Consider the following 26,226-nt stretch of genomic DNA (forward strand, 5'->3'; position numbering starts at 1 on the left):
TAATAAAAGATTAACAAGAAGAAAGCATGCATATTTACTTACTTATAGATTCTACATGTCATAAGAGCCTCCAGAAATGAAGACCCAAAGAAATAAGGAAACCTTTGCATTTTTAGGCTTAGGCTTGATGAAGATTGAACAGTTGTACGAAAATATGACTAGATGAAGGGGGAATGAACTAATGTTAATAAACTGAGGGGGACTTTGTAAGGCCTGTTTGTGTGTAAGGTACTCTCTGTGCCCCTGTCTTTAGAGATAAGGTTGTTCTTTTTCTCTGGGTAGACGAAGGGTTCATCTCTGCATTTCATGTGACTTGCTTCTGGGAAGAAGGGCAAGTGGAAGGTGAGAGTGGCCTTCCTGCTTCTGCTATTTTCTCAATATTTGCAGGGTAGCACATTCTGAGTCCCATCAATAGACTTTTATTTGCCTTTTAATATTCTTAGAGTTTACATAAAACATTCAGATTTTAAAATATGTATGGAGTGAAATCACTCATTCTATTTCCTCATGAATTCTCCTGTTACATTCATATTTAAAAGAGAATTATCTGTTGAAAATTCTAATGAATATTCAATTCTATTTTCTCAAAGATTTTCTATAACATCATTTAATATAATTAATTATTTATTATTACCAGGGTTTATTCAGGTATGTCATGTGGCCTTGATGGAAGATTATTTACATGTCTCTAATTGCTAAGCAGATGCCCTCACCTCATTAAATGTAGACATGAGAGTGAAATTTTTCTTTTGTCATCAACTTGTGTTGCTTCTTAAGAAGGCAATATATTTGTCCTTACAACAGAAATTTTTTCTGGGCTATTTTGCTCCATTATACAGATTTCAGTTCAAGTCTGCTGTAGATAATGTTATTTCTAATTAATGTTTGTTTTTGTATTTCCAATTTTGTAAATATTGTGACTGCTTCTGTTTTTGTTTGTTCATGCTTTTTTGTGTTATCCTAAGTTACTTTATTAAGAAAAAAATTTTTAAGTCAGTAAATACTCAGGCCTATAACATATATACAGAATTAATAAATGTGTTTTATCATGTTTGATTCAGAAATTAGCCTTTCATTTAAAAAGCAACAAAATATTACAAATATATCACCTACATCTAAGCAACTGTCCATCCTAGCCCTGTCTCTTTTGACCCTCCAGAGCCCAGTCCCTTTATAGCTTAAGTATGGATCTTTCCCATCCATACATGTATCTACAATCTGAGTATTATTTTTTGCATGTGTTCTTTTAAATTTATATAAATGAAATTATGAATATATTGCCTCTACCACTTTTTAAAACATTTGATATTATATTTTAGAAATCTATCTATGTTGATGCATTTCAACACAATCTATTCATAATTGCTATGTAATGTTTGTCACATGAATATTACATGAATATAAATTTTCATATTCACTTTACTCAAAGATAGTGAGTTATTTGTTTTTCAAAATGACAAAGTAGACAGAATTGATCTAATTTCTTAGAATATAAAATATCAAAATGAATTAACAGAAATAAAACAATTTAGATTTTAAACTCATTGAAAAGAAAAGATGAATATACCTAGTGAAGAAACAGATAGCGTAAGGACTAGAAAACAGCTTATCACCTTAAAATTGAGAATAGATCTGCCAGTTTAAGATGTAACAAAATAATTTCAGGGCCTGCATGCTGAGAGCTATAATAAAATGATGAAATAAATATAAAAGACAAAGATGAATAGACTGTTAAATTCTGAGACTTAATATTAAGACATCAATTTTCCCCAATTTTCTCTATAGATTCATGTAATGCAATCAAAATTCTAGCAGGCATGTTCTAAAATTTATGTGTAGAGAAATAGAAGAAAACTAGAATAGCCCAAACAATTTAGAAGAATTAAGTCAGTTCACACTATCAAAGTTACAGTCATCAGAACAAAGAGCCCAGAAATACACAATACAAATATAGGTAACTAAGTTTGGGTAATTGTTGGGGAAATTAAATGAAAGGCATAAAATAAAACAGCTTATTAATTCTTAAAACTTCTCTCTCCACAAAGGTAGAAGAGAAAGAAAACATTTTTACTATTCAATAAGCTTTTGGGCTAGGTGCAGTGGCCCACACCTGTCATCCCATAACTTTGGGAGGCTGAGGCAGGAGGATCACATTACACCAGGCATTTGATATCAGCCTGAGCAAGAGTGAAATCCTGTGTCAACAAAATGTATAAAAATTAACTCAGTGTGGTGGCATGTGCCTGTAGTCCCAGCTACTTGGAAGACTGAAGCCGGATCATTTGAGCCCAGGAATTTACAGTTGCAATGAGCTATGATGACACCATTGTACTGTACCCTCAGTGACAGATAGAGACCCTGTCTCAAAAAAAAAAAAAAGGCATTAAAACTGAATTTCAGCTGTGCCACAGGCAATCAACTAAGGGGACTGTAAATATGGAAAGAAAGCACACCATTTTATATAGCAAAGCAGATAACAATCTATTACATTTTTGTTAATTATCTTTATTAAAAAGAGAAATAATTTTTTTTCATATCTTTGTGACAAGTAGGAGGTTACAACTTGGAGCCAAGGACCTAGGCTGAAATTCCCATAGAGTTAAGAGGACAAGACTCATCCTTCTGAATGCTTGTGAAACTGAGGGGTAACTAGGTTAGGCCCACCAAAGTGAACCGGCCACTCGTTTTTTCTTGATTTAAAAACCCATATAGTTAAAAGTCACATATGTAAGCAATATACAACTAAAATACTAACTTTCTTATAAACAGAATCTGTGATGTGTAGGTCACTATAGTAGTGGCTGCCTAAATTCCTGTACTTAGCTTATGTTCACTTCAAGATGGTTTAAATCACTTGAAGGGGTTTTGGTGGGAGAAATGAAGAGGCTTGACACAGAGTCTGTGCCTGGGGACTGAGTTGCTCAGGGAGGAGTCCTCCCAAACAAACCTTGGGTCCATAGTTATCATAAAACAGGAAGAAGTAGATAAAATCTGCTTATCAGACATCAGCACTGATAGGGAGGACATGTAGAAGATCAGAAGATTCTTCTTCTGAATTGTTTGGGCTATTCTAGTTTTTTTCTATTTCTCTACACAACATCTACACCTTGTTTTTACAAAACCACAGACTTAGAGCATGACCTTTGCCTCCAGTGTCAAGAGACCTTTGGAATCCAGAGAAGCTTTATTGCCATATCTCACCTGTACATTCTCTCTTGGAGGTCAGTTTTCTGCTCTCTTGCAGGTACACAACTTACATACCATTCTCATGACTCTTTAGGTCTCTCAAGCAAAAAGACAACCTATGACCAAGGTCAGGGAATAATTTTCCCCACACTAATAACCCTTCAACTGGGTCTATGTGAGTGTCCAATGGGCGATCTTTTGATTTCAGAGGCCCCAAAACTCCATCCTCAGGTTATACTAATGTTGCCATTTTCTGAACATGTTATCCTAGGAAGAGCCATAAATCCTGTCCTCTAAAAAAGAGATTTGAGATTAGTTCTCCCATATCCTCACTTGTCTTCCTTGTGAATACACCTTTTCTCTGATCCAAAACTCATTGTTGCGTGACCGGAGACGCGAATGAACAGCAGCTTTGCCGTGGGTGTAAACTCGCTCCTGTAATTATTAAGTCAAGAAACAGACTACACAAAATGGGATGGTGTGTGTAGCGAAATTCTTTATTCAGGATTTAGATTTTATACTTTTCTAGTCATGTATACACTTAATCTATCTGTTAGTTCCATCATTATCTTATTTTACCTATCTGAAATTAACTTGAAAGGAAATATTTTGTTATCATATCAATACAATCACTTTTGCAGTAAACCTCTTCTTCTAAACACTGACTAATCTCTGGGCAGGTATCTAAATAAAGATCACAAAGAAGAAAGTAGCCACAGGGGAACAGAGTTAATGGAAGAATATCTTCAAGCGTTCACTCAGTTTACTCAATATGAAGTAACGGCTGTGTCTTTCCCTCAGGGCAGAGTACATATAGACCTCTGACAATATGTTGTTAACATACGTCAACCCTCTGGCCCGTATCTCTGAGGAAGGGCAGCATGCCCTTTGATCTCAGGCTTCACGAGGTGCACAGCTTCAGAGAATGGGCTTGTGGAATTTTTAACTCCAGGCAAGCCAACTCTGTGTGTGTCCCAGGGGGGCCCAGGTCCCTTAAGCCTCTGGAAGGAAAACAAGTCATTTTAAACTCACACTGAGTTCACTTTGTGTGCTTGATATAGGATATGTTTATTTCTAAATATTATCCTACACTCATCATTTCAGAAATTAACACACTGTGAGATGGGCAAATGAGCCTGGTTTGGTATCAATTGCATTTCAAAAAGATGACCCAGGCTCAGCGCCTATGGCTCAAGCAGCTAAGACACCAGCCACATACACCTGGGCTGGTGGGTTTGAATCCAGCCTGGGCCCGCCAAACAACAACGATGGCTGCAATCAAAAAACAGCCAGGCATTGTGGCAGGTGCCTGTGGTCCCAGCTGTTTGGGAGGCTGAGGCAGGAGAATTGCTTGAGCCCAGGAGTTGAAGGTTGATGTGAGCTGTGAAGCCATAGCACTCTACCCAGGGTGACAGCTTGAGGCTCTGTCTCAAAAAAAAAAAAAAAAAGACCCAAATATCCCCAGAAATCTAAAATAGAAAACTGGCAAGAGACTTAGCATTTAAAAAGAGTTAAATACATCTCAAAAGAGAAATTATTTAGAATCTCATATTTCTAAAGGAACTGCTAAAGAGAAAAGAAGTGGAGAGAAGTTCTCTTTCATTTTGGCATGAGGGGAAATTATATTTTTAAGATTTGTATTCACTATTACACAATGTACAAAGACAATTTAATGGATAAAGAATAATCCTTTCAATAAATGGTATTAGAAAAATTAGATATTAATCTGCAAAGAAAATAAACATCAACACATACCATACATCTTATACAAAAATTAGTTCAAATAAGTTATTAAAATAAATGAGAAAATGTAAAATTATAAAACTTATACAAGAAACCATAGAAGAAAAAAATCTATGTGATCTTGCTTTTAGCAATCAGTTTTTAAAAAAATTTTAAGATATAACACCAAAAAAAATCTTGATGAATTTTGGTTGGTCAAAATTAATCTTTTGTTTTGTGAAAGACACTGATAAGAGAATAAGATAAACTATAGATTGGGAAAAATATTTGTAAATCATATATCAATAGAAGACTTTTATCCAGAATACGTAAAGAGTACTTAAAACTCAACAATAAAATAAAAACCCCACTTTAACAAATGGGCAAAAATTGAAGAGGAACCTAACAAAATAAAATGTACAATGGCAAATAAACATGTAAAAACAATATCAACATTATCATCATTTGGGAAATATATATTGAAAGCACAAGTAGGAAGAAGATTCATGGAGGATGGTAGAGTATCAACCACCAGAAATACAACTCCTCAACAGACAATTGCAATGGCAAAATCTGTCTTATGCTAACTAGTTTGGAACTCTGGAAACTATTAAAGGCTTTTAACTTCTCAGAGAAGGCTTAGATGGTACATTTTGGTTATTTCAGTCATTTCAGCTATTTCAATAGTGGTAGCTTTCATCTTCTACCTCAATCCATGGCAAGCAGCTATGCACATGTTCCAGAAACAAGTTGCACACAGGTTATGGGAACCAGGGAAAAATGAGCCATACCTTCCAAATTTTGGGCATCTGTGCTCTGATTGCTGCTGATTTCTGCTTCTAATTACAGAGGAGCAGACAAAGAGATAGTAACTTTGTCATTGTACCTTCTCCCATTGTTGCAAGCTCCTTTCCCTCCAGCTGAGGTGACTTCCAGAGGACTTAAAGGGTGAGTGCCCCTTCTTCATTTTTCTCTCTTTTCTTCTTTGGGAGCCAAAAATTAAAGACTAAGATATTCAAAAGCAACAGCATGTAAAAGGTAAATAGAAAGTCACCATGCATACCCAGGAAAAGGTACATGATCAGAAAAGATCTGAGAAGACCTTAAGGTCACACCAGAGGCTGATTCTTGGCACAGAGACAGCCTATAACAATAGTTACAACAAAATAACAATAACAAAAAAGTAAGTTCCCAGGAAAGGGAGAAAATCTGGCATCTAGGTTTACCACATTATTAGATATAAATGTCTGGTTTTCAACAAAGAAAATCACAAGGCATATAAAGGAAAAGAAAAGAATGGCTCATGCAACAGAAAAAACTAAACCAACAGAAATTGTCCTTGAAAAAGAAAAAGATGGGATATACTAGAAAAAGGATTTTAAAAAACTGTCTTAAAGATATTCAGAAAACTAAAGGAAGGTATTGAGAAAGCCAGGAAGATGATATATGGTAAAACTAAAATATTAATAACAAGATATGAAACCTAAAAAAGAAAATAAAAAGGAAATTCTTCAGCTAAAAGTTACAATAACTGAAATGAGAAATGCATTATAGGGATTCAAAGGTATATTTAAGTAGCCAAAAGAGAGAATCAGAAAACTTGAAATGGACAATGAAAATTGCTGTGGATGAGGAATAGAAAGAAAAAAGGATTTAAGGAAACTGAACAAAGCCTAAGCAACCCATGATAAGTGGATCAATATACATATTGCAGAGTATGTGGAGAGGGAGAAGAGAGAAATAGGTAAAGAAAATATTTGAAGAAATAACAGCTGAAAATTTCCTAAATTTGATAAAAAACGAATAACTGAGGAGGTTAATAAACTCCAAGTAAGATGACCTGAATGAGACTCAAATCAAAATACATTATAATCAAACAGTCACAAGTCAGAGGGAAAGAATCTTGAAGGAGAAAGGAAGAAGTAACTTGTCACATACAAGAGCTCCTAAATAAGATTATCAGGAGATTTCTCATCAGAAACTTTGGAGGCCAGAAAACAGTGGAATGATACAGTCAAAGTACTAAAATAAAAAAAAAAAAACCGTCAACTAAGAATTCTATATCTATAAAAGTGATATAAAGACACTACAAAAGTGATATAAAAGACACTACAGTGATATAAAGATCTACAAAAGCAAAATAAAGACATTTCCAGATAAATAAGAGCTGAAGTTATAACTGCTAGACTTGCCCTATAAGACATGCTAATGGAAGTCCTGTTGGTTGAAATGAAAGAACAATACACAGCAACTTAAATCTGTATGAAGAAATAAAGATTTCATCAAAAGTAAACCCTTGGGAAATGATAAAATTGAGTATTATTGTAACTTTCATTTGTTGCTTCATTTTTTATTTTCTGCATGTTTTGTTTCCCACATAATTCAAAAGACTAATACATTTAAAAGAATTATTAATTTATGTTTTTGGACACACAATGTACAAAGATACAGTTTTGTTATGTCAGTAAGTGAAGGGGTGGTGACAGGGCAGTAAAGGGGCAGGATTTTTGTATTCCATTGAAGTTAAGCTGGTATAAATTCAAATTACAGTGTTATAACTTTAGAATGTTAAATGTATCCATAGAGAAAATAGCTATAAAATATAGACAAAAGAAAATGAGAAAGAAATTTAAACATATCCCTACAAAAAAATCAACTAAAGAAACAAAAGACAATAATGAAGGAAATAAGGGACAAAAAATGCTATAAGGCACATAGAAATCAAAGAGCAAAATGAAGTGTTTCTTTCTCAGTAATTACTTTAATTATAAATAGAAAAGAAAAAAATTGTTACTTCACAATGGAGAACCCCAGCAAGCACCACCTTAACCAAGTGCTCAATGTAAATATCACCAGTAATAAGACTGGACACAAGGCAAACATCTTAGTCTAGGGCTAATTTTGTTCCGCTACTCAGGCAAGGTCCTTCTATGTATTCTACGTAATGTCCCGTGAATCATGAGGTTTTATAGTCTGGCTGGTAAGAGGAGGCAATATTTCAGATCCTGTATGAACACTGAATATTGTTCCTCTAATCCTTTAAGGGAGTTTTTTCACTAACCTGAGGTAGTTTTCTTACTTGCATGTGATAATCAGTATTCTGCTGAAGACTCAAGGAAGCCTGGTGTGGATCTCCAGAATTTTCTTTCAATGCAGCTCCCTTCTCTTCAATCTGTTCCACACCCTCTAACTACATGATCTCCACAGACTCCCAAATCTGTCTCCTTAACTCAGGGAGACTGCTGAGCTCCACCTGGGCTCGCCTAGTGCTATACTCCTAAAAACTCTCTCATTCAACAAGCTGCAGAAATCACTGTGTTTTCATTAACCTCTTATCCCTCAGGGTTTACTGCCCTGCATTGCCTGATATCTAATGTCTTAAAAGCTCTTGTTTCATATATGAGATCTAACAACTAATTTCATGAACTCATCCTAGAATAAGTGCTACTTACCTTATAGCTGAATATATCACATGGTCACCTTCGAAGTATTTTCCTCGGGAAGCTATGCCCTGACTCCTGTGTTTATTCCACCCTTCCAAGCAATTTTAGAACTCTTTTTCTGGAATGGCCATTAGAGCTGTCATCATATTACCTTGATGTCCTAAATCTCACCCAAATGTATTCTTTTCAATATTTTCTTTATCTTTGGGTAAGGGAAAAAGTCAGTGGGGGCCAGATCAGGTGAGTCAGGAGGGTGCTCCAATATAGTTCTTTGTTTACTGACTAAATCCCCCTCACAAAGAGTGCCATGTGAGCTGCTGCATTGTTATGATGCAAAAGCCATAAGTTGTTGGCAGAAAGTTCAAGTCATTTTTATCTAACTTTTTTACATGGCCTTTTCAGTATTTCCAAATAGTAAACTTGGTTATCTGTCTGTCTGGTTTATTCATAATGAATAATCCTTCTACTATCAAAAATGTTAGCAATGTCGTTTTGACTCTTGGTTTGGATTGACAGAACATTTTGGATTATGAAAAATTGGCTGACTTCCATTGTGCACTTTGGCATTTTGTTTCAGGGTCATATTGGTACACTCATGTTTTAGCACCAGTAACAACACAGCCCCAAAAGATCATCTTGACTCTCCAAAAGGTGGTGGCAAATTCTGACTCTCTTTTGCTTTTGTTCATTGCTGAACTCGTTTGAGACCATTTTTGCTCACACCTTTCTCATGCCAAGATTTTCAGTTAAGATTTTCCTAATTCTTTCTCTATCAATGTTTACTTGGTTTGCTATGTTTTTCATAATCAACTGATGATTTTGATGAATAATTTGACAAATTTTTGGAATGTTTTCATTAGTTCTGCTCATTATTGGCCGCTCAACCTCTCTTCATCAGTGACATTTTCTCTCCCTTCAGAAAAACATTTAATCCATTTGTACACTGCCATTTTCTTTATTGCATTATCCTCATAAACTTGGACTAACCTGACCCTGGTTTCACTTCTACTCTTGTCAAGTTTAACAAGAAATTTAATATTTGTTCATTGCTCTAATTCAAGTTCTGACATTCTCTTGATAGCACACAAAAACATGCAACAACAATGAATGCTTCTCAGCAAGACACCACCACATGTTGACGTGAACACAACTGTGAGACACAAATACACCAAGGTTATGAAACCTTACCAAGTTGTTTGTACAGTGTTGCCAATGTAAGTGCATGGTGGCAAGTTTGTGAACTTAATTATAAAACCTAGAATTTCATCCGGTTGTTTTCTTCTTTCATGTGAAAAAATAAATATGGCTCCTACTACTCCATATCAGACAGCAGTGGAAAACTGCTGTTTTAGTTCTTCTATCTTTCATGTCTATTATTTTATTATAGAATCTTTTGGGCTCTACAGTTGCTTATTTCACTTATGGCAGTCAATTTCTCAAGTAAGTTTTATGCTTGATTCATCTAAACATCTAAGTGTTTTTGCATTTTGGCTGGGGCCAGGTTCAAACCCACCACCCTCAGTATATGTGGCCAGCACCCTACTCACTGAGCCACAGGTGCCATCCTAAACATCTAAGTGTTTTATATTTATGTATATATGATGTAAATATTAAAATATCAATATTAACATATGCTGTTACTGTTACAGAGTTGAATTGTAGATGCACAGTGAGAATAGATAGAATGTATGATTAAATGAATGAATTGATAAAATACCAATTTCTTTTTCTGGGTTATTGTAAAAATCAATAAAGTAATATCTGGATAAGCATCCACTTTAATCTCTTTCTTTACTTTTTAAATATTTTTATGAATGGTTAATGGACATTTTTATGGATGCTTCTATTTCTTTTCCACTCTTTCAGTTCTGGCCTTTAAGTTTTTGAGGAGCCCATAGTATCTTAACCTAATTGATTTTGACACCCCACTTCACCATTGTCACACTCTCAGGTCAACTCTCTACCAGAAAGAAACTTATGGTAGAACCTAAAATATGCTTAGCCCCTGTGATCCAGAGTAACTGTTGCTGAGTAAGTTTTTCCCTCATTTTTAGGACTTAATGGCTATTTGCATGGAAAGGAGGGAGAAGGTGTTTCAGGGGCAATTACTCTTAAAATTAAGAAAATCATCAGTAAGCAATCAAACTCACAATGGGGTCCAAAGTCATCCAAACATCTAGCTACTGCTTTTAATTCAGCAAACCCTTTGATGAATATTTATTGGGTCTTTTTAAATTTTGAAAATAAGGAACAAGGTCAATCCATTTAGGCCTAGGACTCTAAGACACTCAGCATCACTCACTGAGAAACACTCAGCAGCAGCACAAATGTCAACCACTGATTTCTAATTACCAAGCACTTTTTTATAAGACAGCAATTGTCACAGTGACTAATGACCTAATTTTTCTTTGGTTTTCATATACAATGATAATTTATGGTTGTTGGCACGTTTCAGTTTTCTGAATTGTATTATGTCCCTCTTATTGCAAGTTACATACTCACGCAAATTCATTCATCTTCTTCTCTATTAAACTATCTCCCTTCCAAATTTCCATGGTAATGGCAACCAGTTTTTTCCCCATTTATCCACAATCTTGCCTCAATCTTTCATAAACATCTTTACTCACAATGGAGCACCATTGTCTTGGTCTTTTAGAATAAGGAAATTCATATATATCATATGTAATAAACTGCTGACTTGAAAAGGTGGAACTCAAATATTAAGTAGTGATCATGTCTGTGACCATGGTACCTGATTAGATCTCATTTAAAAGGCAAGTTTTTGCAGCTCTGACTATCAATCTCCTTAACTCTGCCTCACTCCTCATCTTTGTTAACTGGATGTTGTATTTAGACTTGGCCTTTATAGCATTTATTTCCTAGGTATAAATCATAGTGGTGCTGCTGAATCACTGCATTCCAGGTAGAAATCTTCTACTCTTTTTCTGGCTTCAGAGAAGCCAGACCTGTTATTAACACTTGTCCACATCCTCATCAAGTGATGGATGGCCTTACAACCAACTTTCAACCTGTAATTCAGTCCCAAACCTATAACTACATACATATTTCATAGGCTAGATGTAGGGCGAATGTCTCAAATGTACATCCATTAAGTTTTCATTTCCAGGATCTTAGAACACAGACCAATACAGGTAAGGGACATATGCTACAACATAAACATGCAGGACTTCAGTGGTTTAGTTAGCTGCAGTAGAGGTGGAGCAGGCCTGGGAGCTATGTAATCAATTTATGGGTAATTTCTAGGGTCCATCTTCACCCCTTGATTGTTGACATTAGAAGTGATACAGACATTACCACCTAGGCTTTATTACGCAGCTATACCCACATCCTGAGAATGGAGATAATGAAAAGTTCTCAAAATACATCATTCAACTGCAAGTTCAACTACATGTTCATTTGTACATGATATGTAAGCAACCTTTTAGATTCAGTATGAATTTGTAAATGTGTCTCAAGAGCAGGGAGTTGAGTAGATAATAAAATTTAACCAAGCATCCATTGGCCATCCTCCTCCCTACCCAGCTCACCAGCAGAAAGGGATAACACCCGTAGAGCAAATAGGTGTATTTCTATTATGGTTTAGCAATCTTTTCATCTCTTGCTCTCAGGCAGATCTTCACCCACCCAGATAAATCTCAAAGCCTTCAAATAACAGAATAAAAATTGTTTGTGACTCACCAGTGTAACCTGGCTTATTGTACCCCAAAATGTAGTTTTGTACTACATTGTTATCAACTATCAGTTAGAATTACAAACAGTAGAATATTTCAAATGTAAGTCTGTACTATGCCATGTTACTGAAATGTTAACCAATCCAATCATGACCTGCAGTGTCTTAAGATGAAGAGACTACAGTCTTATGCTGCCTTGTGAGAAAATATTTAGAAATGAAAATCATGTTTAGCCCAGGAAGAAAAATTTTCTGAGCTATGTCAAGTCTGAATTCACTTTTTAGGTATAAACTTCTCTCTTTTTCTGTAGGGACACATTTACCAAGCAGAACACTTGATGTCTCAGTTTGTAATATGTGTTTTAAAATTAAAGGTGACTTCAGAGTTTTCTCTAAGACAGTTTACATTTATGTACCTAAATGTCTCATCCAGTAAAAAAGTTACTTCCAAGTGCAAATTAATTTACCCATCTGCCAATCTTCCTTACCAATTATTTTTTGAGCAATTAATTACTTTGTGCCAAGTCCCCTATGAGTAGTATAGTCTAACTTAAAACATGATTACAAATAGTAATAGATCTATTTTAGAAATATGGTGAACTTGTATTTGTGCAGATACCCTTTAGGTCGGTGGAGGACAGGTACAGAGCGATCTTTAAGGAATGGGATGAAGGTGAAATCTAAACTGTAAGCATAAATGTAATTAGTTAGGTTAAGGGAGAGAAGGGGGAAATAGCGTTTGAGGAAATGAGTGTACATACTACATCCAAAGGTTTTGTTCGTTTGTTTTTGTTTTTTTGGCCAAAGTCAAGTTTGAACCCACCACCTCCAGGATATGGGGCCAGTGCCCTTTGAGCCACAGGCACCACCCTACATCCAAAGGTTTTGATATGTAGGGGAAGGAAGATAGGTGGGATTTGAAAGAAGACTGAATTTTCTGGACCTCAGCATGAGGCAGGCAGGGAAACATAAAACTGACATGGGAGTTGAAAGGATGCAGAGCCTTGGCAGCCACTTGCAGAATTTGATCTTTATCCTGAGAATTGGAATCACATACCTCTATATAGTTTAACCACCAGGAATGAGAGCAGAGATCACTTATGCCAACGTGATTGAACTGTTTATTTCAGAAAATTCTTGCTAAGAAAGTTAAGGTTATAAATCAATGAATAACTTTAGTGTTTGCTTTAGGAAATTCCTGCCAACCAATTTATCCAAGCAAACACTTGACTCATCTCTTCCACGGAGGACTGAAGAATAAATGCCTGAGAAAACAGCTGGCTTATCAAACAGCAGTCTGCTTATCAAGACTCACATCAAAACTTTCACCTTCCTGTGCTCACCAGTCTTATTACATGATAAACTGTGTCCCAATCAGTTTGTCCTAAAAGACCTGCCTTAACCACTTTTGCTCAGACCCAAAGGGGTCCTATAAATATGCTACTTTCCCCCTTCTGAGGCACCAGTAAGACTCATTCTTGGTGGTCTTCTCTCTTAATATAGTAAAATTAATGGACTCACCTTTGCTTAACCAACAGGTTTTCTGGTGGTCTTTGGCAGAGTTAGCAGAAGCCAATTCAAAGAGCAAACAAAAAGTCATTAAAGGTTTTTAAGATACAAGATAGGATGAATTTTGTGTTTTAATCTGGTTGCAGTTTGTTGAGTAGATTGAACAAAACACAGAATCAATGCGTGTTTGTCATAAGGTAGCTATTGCTATAATTGCTATAATTCAGGATGAGGTATTAGACACTTGGAACTTGAACATAGCAATGGAGATGGAGATAAATGAATGGATTAGAAATGTGTGTTGTTGGTAATTCCAACAAGGCCTGCCAATAGTGAAGAAGAGGAAGATAGAGGTGTTAAATTTATGAATTTTTAGTTTGCCAAACTAGACAGAAATGGTATCATTCATTGAGATGGAAAGCATAGAAAAAGGAATATTTGAGGAGTGCAAGGTTACGAGGTTAGAGGTAGGAAATCATGAGCCAGGCTTGGACATGATGAGTTTTTTTTTTTTTTTTTAGAGATACAGTCTCATTTGTTGCCCTTGGCAGAGTGCTGTGGCGACACAGCTCACAGCAATCTCCAGCTCTTGGGCTAAGGCGATTCTCTTGCCTTCCAAGTAGCTAGGACTACAGGGGCCCAACACAACGCCTGGCTATTTTTGTTGTTGTTGTTATAGTTTTTCCGAGGCTGGATTCAAACCTACCACCCTCGGTATATGGGGCCGGTGCCCTACTCACTGAACCACAGATGAGTTTGAGGTGTTCTTTGAGATAGTCATGTGACACTGTCAACTAAGCACTTAGATATATGATCACAAAACTCAGGAAAGTTCTGAGAAACAAAGTCATGGCTGAATACTCATAAAATGTTTATTCTCATCTCCGCTATCATTCCTGTTTAAATTTCTTAATATTTCAACTCAAAAGGTCCTTTATACTGCTATCCTCCAATGTTAGTGGCAAAAGCCAGAAAGGAAAATGCCTGTGTTCTGCTTTGAGAGTTGTCATGGCAGGATGAGACCAACTTAGTTCTTGAAGCTTCTGTTTCTAAGTAACTATTAGAGCCAGACACAGTAAGATTTCTAGAAGTGGTCTTTCCCGTCCATATAGCTGCAATCAATTGAAGAAGTTAGAGACCTGGGCTCTGGGATGAGGTAGATTTCAATTCGACTCTTGAATCCACCACTACTTAGCTTGATAATCTTGAGAAGTGTTCTTAAATGGAGCCTGGGTTCTTCAACTGTAAATTGACGTGAATGATAACTATCGCCTCATAGACTTTTATGAGAAATAAGTCCAGTAAAGCCCCTAGTATAGTATTGGTATATAGTATGGACTCAATAAATCATCCTTAGCTACTGGGGGATTTCTGGGATTCTAGGATTTCTGCATTAAATAATTCTCAGGCTTGTGCAATTTCATGAGAAATTGCCATATCTGCCGAATTAAAGGGTTAAAGAAACAGGAAGTGAATACTATTTTTCTACTGTTGGCTGTTGTACCCCACACCCCCACCTGAACCCACCTCCAATACTATGGGTATTTACTTTAAGGGTTTGGCTATCCAGTGCTTTGTTTGATTAATCTTATGCCAGTAAAGAGGATGTGGGAAAAAGAAGGAAGACTGAGATGTCTCCCTCTTCTCTGCTCATGACTCTAATTCAACCTAGGCTATCTTCATACTGTTAGATATGTTTTTTCTGATGAACTGGTCAAGAGTCCCTTTATTTCACTGCTGGTACTAAAGCCAAGAATTTCATGAAAAGGGGATTTCTTTCTAAAGCCAGTTGGATTAAGTAATTTAATCCAATTTTTCTTTGGTTAAACTGTATAAAACACATTCTCTACAAATTAGAACAAATCAAACAAGTTCTAGTTGAAATGAATTTCTACAAGATCAAGCTAGCTCAAAAGGCATGTGATCAAAACAGAGAGACATAAAATTACTTCAAACTGGAATTAGGCTGGCTCAAATTATATTAGACTAGTTCACATGAGTTTAAATTAAGAGGAATCAAACTGGTCCTAGAGAGTTTAAATTGAATCAAGAAGCCAGAAGAGTAATTCAACAGGCTTTTGATTTAATTTGATTTAATTTTTTTTCAGTTCAATGTTGGCATTTGTACCTTCATACTAATTTGAAATTTAAAAAAAGATTATATTATGAACTTGTAAAATTTCACTCTCCTTCTTGGCCACTGGAAATAAATAAGAAAAAACAGGGAAGAAGAAATGAAATCCTTCTAGAACAACTGTCAGAAGGGAGAAGGAAGGTTTCTGGATGCCCCATAGTAACTCTAACTGATAAACTGTAAATCCCTCCACACATCCTCCTAAAAGAGAAAAAAATATTGGCTCTCATTGAGTCAAGGGGATTAAGATATTTCGAGTTCTATCAATCCATTTCCAGCTGGATAAGATAACTCTGAACCAGGTAAGCTGGCTCTGATCAGCTTGAACAAGACAGAACAGATTCTATACAGTTAAATTGGAATCAAACTTTACCCATCTAGGTTAATTTATGAGCTGTCTGGAAAACAAAATACTGCTTCAAAACTGTTGTCACCCAATGCTTATGTCAGGGTAGCAAAGATTATGAATTGCCTGCTAGTATTTCATTCTCATATTTTCTTTATTACTAAGAGACCTATTTTATGGTTTTGGGCATCACTGTATGTAGCTAAAACAAAACAACAAACAAACAAAACCCCCACATTTTCTAGTCATTCTTGAAGAGAAATATGACAAATGGGGTAGGGGGAGGCTGGAGTGGGGCATGTGAATTCCTTTTTATTTCCTGTTGCCTGCAATGTGGAAGAGATGGCTGGAACCACAGAGTTGCAACCATGAGTAAAATTTGACAATTTCATCCATCTCTAAGGATGGCAGTACAAAAATATAGAGGGGTCCTGAGTCCCTGATTACATGGCATAGGCGCCATCCATTCTTTCAAAAGCTGTCAGTACCTCTCCCAAATTTTGGCACCCACTGATTCTACTGACGGCTTTAGTTACAAATACCTGTACTCTCTGCCCAGAGGCTTCCTAGGGCCATGGAAATATGGTCAGGATTGCCAGGGAGTTAATTCCCTTGGGATCAGTCATCACTCAATTTAACCACCAATGGATGAACACTCCATCTTCGTTAGCCCTCAGATGGGACATCTCTAAGGTACATCCCTTTCCCAGATGCCAAGAACAGGACTGAGCCTCAGTTACTCATGACGCTAGTTTGCTCACTAATAATCACTCTACTGGCTTTCTTTTCTCCCTGTCTCACTTCACCGCTCTCTAAATAGTGTTTCCTGGTCGAACCAAAAAAATAGGCCACTTGCTTTCAAATCCTTGTCTTATGTCTGCTTATGGGGTAACCAAATGTAAGACACAATCTCTAGGTTGTCTATCTTGAGACTTCTTTTAAATAAAGAACAATAAGCACCTTTATTAAACCACAGTTATTTGAGTATTCTCTTATATGCTCTCAAACCTCATCCTACTTCACTGGATCCAATTAGTAATGTGATAATTTCCTAAGCTTAAATCTCTTTATGGTTACTAGACCTTTTTCTAGCAAAGAAGAATTATAAAAAATCAAGAAGCCAGAAGAGGAATTCAACAGGCTTTTGATTTAATAGTCTGGTGACTGCTAAAAGAAATATTTAAAACTATATTCTAAATGATAGCATTTAGAATATAAAAAATAGCCTCTACATTGCCAACTTTAGCAAATGTCAGTTCTTCTTTTACTCATCCACAGCATTTGATAAAATTTATCTTCACTTCCTACTGAAAAAATGTCTCTTTAAATGGCCTTTGGGCAATTATTCTCGTCTGAGTTTTTCTCTGCCTCATGGGCTGCTCTTTTTCAGGCTCCTTTGCTGATCTCTCCACTTCTTGAGCTCGTGTCCCAAGACTAAATCCTTGGCCTTCTCCTTTTTATCTAAAAATACTTTCTACATGATACCATTAATAATTTGAAATAATATCCCTATGCCAAGGGATCTTCTATTTATATCTTTAGCTGTAATATCCCCCTCAAAGTTGAAATTCATAATTGAGTTCTTATATATCATCTATGGCTGGCTAATAGCTCAAATTTTACATGGCCCAAACCACGTAAAACCATTTTTCTTATACTCAACTCAATAAATGGCAACTGCTTTCTAATAGTTGCCCAGGCCAAAAGTGTATAGGACTAGCCTTAATTCTTTATTTCTCTTTCAACACTCCACTCTATCAGCCAACTTTCTCAACTCTAATTTTAAATGCCTCCAGAATCAGATTTCTTTCCACTACTTCCTCTATTACAACTATAGTATAAATTACCATAATCATAATGTCTTCCTTGAAATGTTAGGGTTGACTCCTGTTTGGTCTTTCTGAGTTTACTCTTGCCCCATGTACACCCATTTCTCTAAATTATAATTAGCACGATTCTTATTCAAATATAAGTTGAATTACATCAATACCCTATTCAAATTTTCTAATGTGTTCTCATCTAACTCTTAAGTCCCCACCTATAGTACCTGTGCAATTGATTCCCAGACACTTTTTTGACTTCTTCATTCAGCACTAACTCTGCTCCAGCCACACTTACCTCCATGTTGGTCCTCAGACATACCATGAATGCAACTGTTGAGGCCTCAGACTACTTACCATATCCTCTATCTGGAACATCCTTTCCCTAGCTACCCACATACCTCTCTCCCTCACTTCCTTAAAGTCTCCACTCAAACGTCACCTAACAGGGGCCTTAGTTAACCAACTTTTCTACAATAGCACAGCTCACTCCACTTTCCCACTCTATCCCTTTATTCTTCTTATTATAATTCTCTTCAGAATACTTACTGCCACCTGACTTGTTATATACTTATGTGCTGATTGTCTGTCTCTACTAGAATGAAAACTTTAGAAGAGCGAAGACTTCATCTATTTTATGCACTGCATATCTTTAATACCTAAAATATTGCCTAGAACATAGTAGGCACATTATACATATTTTAATAAACGAATGAGTGCATTATGAGCATCCTTTTGTCAAATTAATTTGACCATTCAGTGAAAGACCTGGTTGAGTATATATTGAACATTGCAAGAAAAAAGAATGAAATTTCCCAAATATCTTGTAGCATTTTTTTAAAGAAAATTTTTTATTTTATTTTACTTTATTTATTTGTTTTATTGACCAAGGAGCTGCCATCTTTCATTAAAAAAGTACAACAGGAGCTAAGGTGGGGGTAGTGAGCTTCCCATGGCTTGCCCAGTAAATGAAGAAAGACTAAACAAAACACAAGTTTACACTTAGATATAAGTGCTTTTTCTATTTTATTCCAGGTGTTTACTAAGAAACAGTCAGCTTTCACCTACTTCCTCAATCATTAAGCCAAAATGCCAACCAAATACAGTTCACTGCTAAAATATATTGGTACAATTCAGGAAAGAGGGATGAACAGGAAAAGAAAAGGCAGCAATGCTAAGTATTACTAATGTTACTTTTTATTTCATGAAACCCAAATTATTGAAAACATCAATTTTAGTAATATTTTATGTACATATTAAAACAAAAAGGCAACAATGCAAAATACACACACATAGCCACAAATAGCTATCACCAGAGAATTAGAAGAAATTCAGAAAAAGATTTAGATATTCTTTGACCAATTGAAGATAATGAGAAACCAAGCAACTAAAGTGAAAATATGCAATAAAAGCAAATAGCATACATCTACTTTTTACTCTTCAATATTTAAATTACATGAGTTAACAATGGAGTACAAAAAGGCTAGTGAATATGCTAATACTTGAACATTCTTCACTCAGTCACCTTTTAAAGCAGAGCTTTAATTACATTTGTAATCTTATCTTGTGGAACTCTATACCCACACCTCTGAATTCTGCCAATTTCTTAGTCAAATATAACTCTCTTAGAAATGTAGGACCAGAATCAGAGGTAGAATTATAATCATCCACTCCAAGGAGAAATGGAGGAAATGCTTCCTCTGAAAAGTCTCTGATTCCCAGATTCTCTGCCTAATATAAAGCACTGACATTTCAAAGCTTGGGAAAGGGAATGTTGCACAACCCAGGACTTCATTTTAGATATTCCCTATGAGGCAGAAAACAAGATGAGAAATGGGCCCTCAAGCAAAAAGAGGAACACAAAAACATATATGCATGTGTATGTAGATACACAGACACAAACATACACACATACATGTTCGCTCTTAACTAATGACACAAATAACCTTAGGAAGTGAAAGAGGACTATTACTAATTGATTGAAAAGGACACACTACAAAGTGTTTGCCTTTTATCTTAATCTCTGTATAAATTACAATAGATAGATAATGGTTAATTTTAACTTTGATATAAATATTCACCCTGCATAAAATATACATCTTTATAAAGTAAACATTTTATATAGCTTCTCTTTTTAAAAATAGCTTTGATCTGTTTCTGATGCCCTTAAATATTTGTGCAACAGACGCCATAGTTACATTTTTCAAAGACTGGCTCAGGGGCTACTGAAATATTAGATATTTCCACTCCTGGGAAAACTTCAAAGTGAGTGCTCAGTCATTACAACCAGTGCTTGTCAGTTTTTATCCCGCATCAGAATCACTGAGAGAGTTCGCTAAAACACAGAATACTGTGCTCCAGTTTCTGATTCAGTTGGTCTGGAGTGGGACCTGAGAATCGGCATTTTAAATAAGTTCCCAGCTGATGCTGATACTGCTAGTTTGGGGGCCATACTTTGAGAACCACTGCTTTAATCTGATAGGTTTTGTATTTAAAGAGCAATATAACCTTAGAATCCAGAACTCACATGGTATTTACTAAACTCTCTTCAAGGTCGTGTTCCAGTGACAGTCCTCAAGAAAATCAATTTTCTTTCTTTTTTTTTTTTTTCTTTTTTTTGCCTCCTCCTCTGTAGCAATAACAGTGACCAGACAGCTAAAGAGTACTTAATACTACTTGTTTAGCTTTTTGGCTTTGCTGGGCCTGGACTGGGAGTATTTCCTATTTCTCAACAGAAAGCCTGCAATCTATTATGTATCTCCAGATGTCCTTAGATCTATGACTCTCCCCAGGACAGGATCTGTGTTTCTGGGGAACCAAAAGCCACAGCTACATGTCTCTACCCAGTAAGTCTATCTCATCCAGGAGGAAGTCCATGTCCTCCCGGCTCACTTGAGGGCTGATCACCACCTGGCGGAAGAAGTTGACCTTCCCGCGGTGGGGCTGGTAGCCCAGCATCAGGCTACCCTTCTTCATCATCCTCTCCTTAATGGCTGGGGCCACCTGCATGGGGAGAAAAGGAGGGAGGTGAAAGTCCAGAACACTGAGGCATTTTGACTCCATTTCAGTTCTCCACTTGATATTTACCTGGGCATCCTCTGGTGTAGATCCTTAGTCTCACATACACAAGATTGACAATAATAATAATTTATTGTGATCTTGTGGCATATGACTATGGGCACAGGTGTTTTAGATTTATTAATTTATTTATCATCATAATAACCCCATGAAGGAGAAACTACTGATATGTCTACTTATTGATGAAGAACTTGAGCCATATGGAGATTAAATGAATGTCTCTCGGGCGGCACCTGTGGCTCAAGGAGTAGGGCGCCGGTCCCATATGCCAGAGGTGGTGGGTTCAAACCCAGCCCCAGCCAAAAAAAAGAAAAATGAATGTCTCTCCCCAAGTCCATACTCTGAAGTCTAAGTCATTATGCAATGCTGCCTCATTAAAAACACATCAAGGCTGCACAGGGGTCAGAGTCTCAAATGTATCAAATGTTAGATTCCCCCTTCTTCTTTTTAAATTTTTTATTTTTGAGACAGTTTCACTCTGTTGCCCCAGGCTAGCATGCCATGGTTGATGCCAAGCTCATACCAACCTCAAACTCCTGGATTCAAATGATCCTCCTGCCTCAGTCTCCTGGGCAGCTGGGGCTTCAGGCACTTGCCACAACACTTGGCTAATTTTTTCTATTTTTAATAGAGATGAGGTCTTGCTTTTGTTCAGGCTGGTCTCCTGAGCCCAAATGATCTTCTCACCTCAGCCTCCCAAACTGGTAGGACTACAGGCGTAAGCCACCATGCCCAGCCCTATATCCACGAATTTATCTTCCCTAACAAGCACTCTTTTTCACTCTTAGTTCAGATATCTTGAATCAAGAAAATCAGCCATAGATATAAAAACAGAAAACCTTGCAATTGTCTACCAAGGAAAAACTAATATGGATATTATATGCAATTCTATTTTAAAGATTAACTGTTAGTTTATTAATAGGAACATGTATTTTTCAGCCATGCTTTGAAAACATATGGCCCTGGAAAAAAGTGAAAGTTTGATATTATTCTCATATATGAAATGTAAACTGTCTTGATTAAGAGGTATAAAAGTGTTAATAAAATTAGAAAGCCCATATTTTAAGGATTTATAGCTGACATAAGAAATACAGGCCCTGATAATCCAAATGCAAATCTTTTTTAAAAGATAAATTTTCAAGAAATTAGTTCAATTTAAAAAGCACATGGAAAATTGGTCCATTTTCAAATCAGTAGTGTGACCGAGAGCTAGGGTGTAAACGTTCAAAATAGTAAAGTTAAGTTTTGAAACACCACGATAAAAAATTAAGAATGCACTCTTACTAGCTTAGAAATACAAGAAAACTCTGAGAAATTTTTCGTATGTCCTATATGAATATGTGAAAAAGGAATATAATGAGTTTCTATCCTTGTCTTCTCAGGAAGGTGAGATTTAGCTCATCTAGAAGGAAAGAATTCGTATGTAAATAACAGCAAGCAGAATGTGCTTTTTTTTTTTTTTAATTTTTTTATTAAATCATAACTGTATACAATGATATGATTATGGGGCATCATACACTCACTTCATAAACCATTTGACACATTTTTATCACAGTGGTTAACATAGCCTTTCCGGCGTTATCTCAGTTACTGTGCAGAATGTGCTTTGAAACTCCTTAGGTGAGGGGCATTAATCACAGTTCCCTGGAGCCTCTCTCTTGTAGTGTGACCATTTCATACCACTCTAGGTTTTGTACATGTTTACATTTTGTCAGTTAACCCCTGAAGGCAAGCCAAACTACTTCATCTGACACTCAGCACAATCTTGATCTGCTCCAAAGCTGATGGAAAAATTGGGTGTTGTAGACTTCTGGAGATATAATGTGTTGAACTTAACCACAGAGCCTTCTCAAGGGATGTTCAAGGGCAATTTTATCTAAATACTTTTTTTCCACATGTGCTAATTTTAGAAGCCAAGTCTTGCAAAAGGTGGACTACACCACGCAAGCAACAGCAAAAAGAGACACCTATTCAGCTGCATTACATTGGCAGCCTAGCAAAAGATTGGGGGTCTTTCTGTAAAACAAAATGGTAAAAGAAAACCTATGAATGTAAAAAAACTGTAGAAAAAGTAAATAGAAATAAGAGGTCAAGCCAGTGAAAAAATGTGGACTATCAAGTTCTATAAATTTCTGAAGATGTGTCATATATTTTATTCTGAGATTTCTATCTATAAGAAAAATAGGACTAAGTAATACCTTGCACTCTTTTTGTAGAAATCAGTGACAATGTCCAGTGGATGCAGAAAGGGGAAGGTAGTAAGTAACTCTCTACTGCACTTACACAGATCTGCCTGAAACCCTTGAATTCTTATGGATCAGCCGAGTTTTCTTCCAAGGCTGTCCATGGAAGTAGCATTTATTACTAGAATTATAAAATCTTGTAAAATAATTTGTAAGCCAATGAGAGGGAAGTGCCAAAAAGAGTTGTTCTCCTAGAAACTAAGTTGACTCCTTTGGAAAAACTAAATAAAGCAGGTTGGCTCAACACCATAACTGTAATGAGAGACTGTAAATGCTTTTTAAAAAAATTCATATTTATGTGAGGGAAAAAATGATTAGGCTACGTGGTTTGCATTTATGAGGTAAAGTTCATGTTGTAGTTGAGCCCTTCACCCAGGGGGTGTGCTGTTCACCCCTACATCGTGCTCATCAGGGAGAGCTTACCAATGCTCCTCCTTCTCCTTCCCTGCCCCCACTGCAATATAATGGGTTTTTCTCTTACGTGGGCATGTAGTTGTTTACCTCTTGGTTTCATGTTAGTATTGAATACATTGGATACTTTGTTTTTCCATTCTTGTGATACTTTACTAAGAAGAATGTGATTCAACTCCACTCAGGTACATACTAAAGATGTAAAGTCTCCATCTTTTTTATGGCTGAATAGTATTTCCTGGTGTACATGTACCAAAGTTGATTAATCCAGTCATGGGTTGACTGCTGCTTGGGTTGATTCCACTTATCAGTAACTCTGAATTGAGCTGCAATAATCATTCTAGTACACACATCCTTGTGATAAAATGATTTTTTTTTCTTCTGGGTAGAAACCTAGTAATGGAATTGCAGGATCAAATGGAGGGTCTACTTTTGGCTCTTTGAAGATTCTTCATACTTCTTTTCACAGAGGCTGCATTAGTTTGTAATCCCACCAGCAGGGTAAAAATGTTCCCTTCTCTCCACATCCATGCCAACATCTGCAGCTTTGGGATTTGTGATGTGGGCTATTCTCACTGAGGTTAGGTGATATCTCAGAGTGGTTTTGATTTGCGTTTCTCTAATGATCAGCAGTTTTTGATGTGTAAATGCTTTTAAAACAGAATCTTGAGAGTCCAGACTGATTCTGCACTCAGACTGTTACCCAGGTGTCGAGGAACTCACTCATCTGAAGAAATCTAAGCTGGATATGACATGTAGTTCATGAAGATTGTCGCTTATGTGAGACAGTGGAGGGCCCTCTAATCATCAGGTCTCCATTGAAGAAAAGCCTCACTTGCTTTTGGAAAAAGTATTTGAAAATCCTTACTTAATGGAAAAAGATGTTTACATTAAAAGATGGGGAAATAAATGCAGGTGGATGTAAAATGTGATGTGAAAATATCTAAGTGTAAAAATATAGATGTTAAACGTAAAAATATTTAGGTTATGAATGCACTGCATTTTTTCTAGGATTATTTGCTTTAACTGGCAAATCCTCATCACATTAGGTAGGAGAAATTTTGGTGCATATGTGGATTTAAATGGGTCTGTGAGCGTGTGTGTGTACTTGTATATATGCACATGTGTGTATGTGCACATGTGAATGTGCCCACTCTCAAGCAATTTAAACCTTGAACCCACCATATGTCATTTACTGCTCTTAAAATCTCCCTATTTGGTCACAGGGAAATAGTCTGCCTTAGGCTGATGACAAAGGCACATTTATCTTTAATTCAAAGAATAACTGGCCTCTCACATGCAAACTGAAGCCATGAGAAAGAAATCACGATGAGGCTGTGTTAATCAATATTAGGAAGACTCAGTTCACGTGAGCCAAATGTCAGCCTGAGGAGGCACAGACTACCGATTGTAGAATTTACACCTATGGTTCTGATGATACTGTTTTTGAAATCAAAATTCCCTTTATATTCACCTGCATTGTCCTCCAGGTACCCTGGGTATAACTGGCTCTCTAGCCGATAGCCAATCTTAAATTTAAAACAGGCAAGTTCTTGGCTCAGGTCTAATTTGCAGAGTCTCTTCCTGTTTACTTTTCAATACCTCTATTTCCCCTCCCCCCCCAATTGTATTTTCTGCCTTATCTTCGGAGAGCATTATAATTTTGATTCCAACTCATAACATGTCAGAGACTCAAATGACGCAATCATTAAAATGAATTTGTCAGGTTTGCACTGCTTGTGAGAAAACCAGAAATACTTCCTAATATAAGCAAGAAAGGTAAAAGTAAGAGGGCATGTTGGATGTTTTAATAAAGATCCTTTGGATGTTCAAATTCTTGTTCTTGTGCAAGGCACAAGAATGTGCTTTCATGGGCAAAACACAAGGCATAAGGACCAAACTTCTAAGCTAAATTTTTCCCCAATTGTTCACAACTATAAAGAAATGACTAAATATGTGACCCAGAGAACTAGCTAACAAGGGTTTGACAGTACAAGCGACATTTTAGTTACGTATCCATGAACTATAACAGTAATTCCAGATGCAGTCGCTACTAGGCAAAAAAGGAATAGCTCCTTTGTCTATGAACACTTCACGGGGAATGAAGCAATACCTAGGCTGATATTCATCAAACCTCTATCACAAATTATTATTGTAGTAATAGTAGCTATTGTTCTTATTCTTAACAAATGGCGCCAGCCCCATACACCCGAGGCAGTGGGTTCAGGCCCAGCCCTGGCCAAAAACTGCAAAAACAAACAAACAGATGTTTTACCTTTGTAATTTGCGATGTTCTTTCACATGTACGATTCCCATAAACTCAAATTAAAGCTTATTTGAAAGCAACCCTTGTTTTGGCAAAATTTAGGACCCAAGAATGGCCTAATTAACAGTGAGCTTGTCACCTTAGCACTTAAAATATCAACTGCCTTTTATTTATAAAGCTCCAGGCATAATCCAATGCTGCATAATTTGGATATTCATTGTTGCCAATCACAGCAGACAAACAGCTCTAATCTGACAGGATGGAATAGGTACGGGGAAAGAAAATATGCACAAACTAAATGTAAGTATCCAAATATCAACCTTAAATAGAGCACGCATTGAGGAAAGCAATTTGGCAGGAGTGAGATTGCTTTCCAG

At 36.4% G+C, this 26,226-nt stretch overlaps 1 protein-coding gene across 2 annotated transcripts in view; it reads right to left on the reverse strand.

The window, feature by feature from the left end:
- Positions 1-19,030: 19,030 nt before the first annotated feature.
- Positions 19,031-26,226, reverse strand: part of GADL1 (glutamate decarboxylase like 1) — a 188,321-nt gene continuing 181,125 nt past the window's right edge. For both annotated transcript variants that reach the window (XM_053598935.1, XM_053598934.1), the window contains one exon: positions 19,031-20,854. In XM_053598935.1, coding sequence (XP_053454910.1) covers positions 20,681-20,854 — 174 coding nt within the window. In that variant the 3' untranslated portion in view covers positions 19,031-20,680. The remainder of the gene's footprint in view (positions 20,855-26,226) is intronic.

This window comes from Nycticebus coucang, chromosome 8 (assembly GCF_027406575.1).
Source record: "Nycticebus coucang isolate mNycCou1 chromosome 8, mNycCou1.pri, whole genome shotgun sequence".
Lineage (NCBI taxonomy): Eukaryota > Metazoa > Chordata > Mammalia > Primates > Lorisidae > Nycticebus > Nycticebus coucang.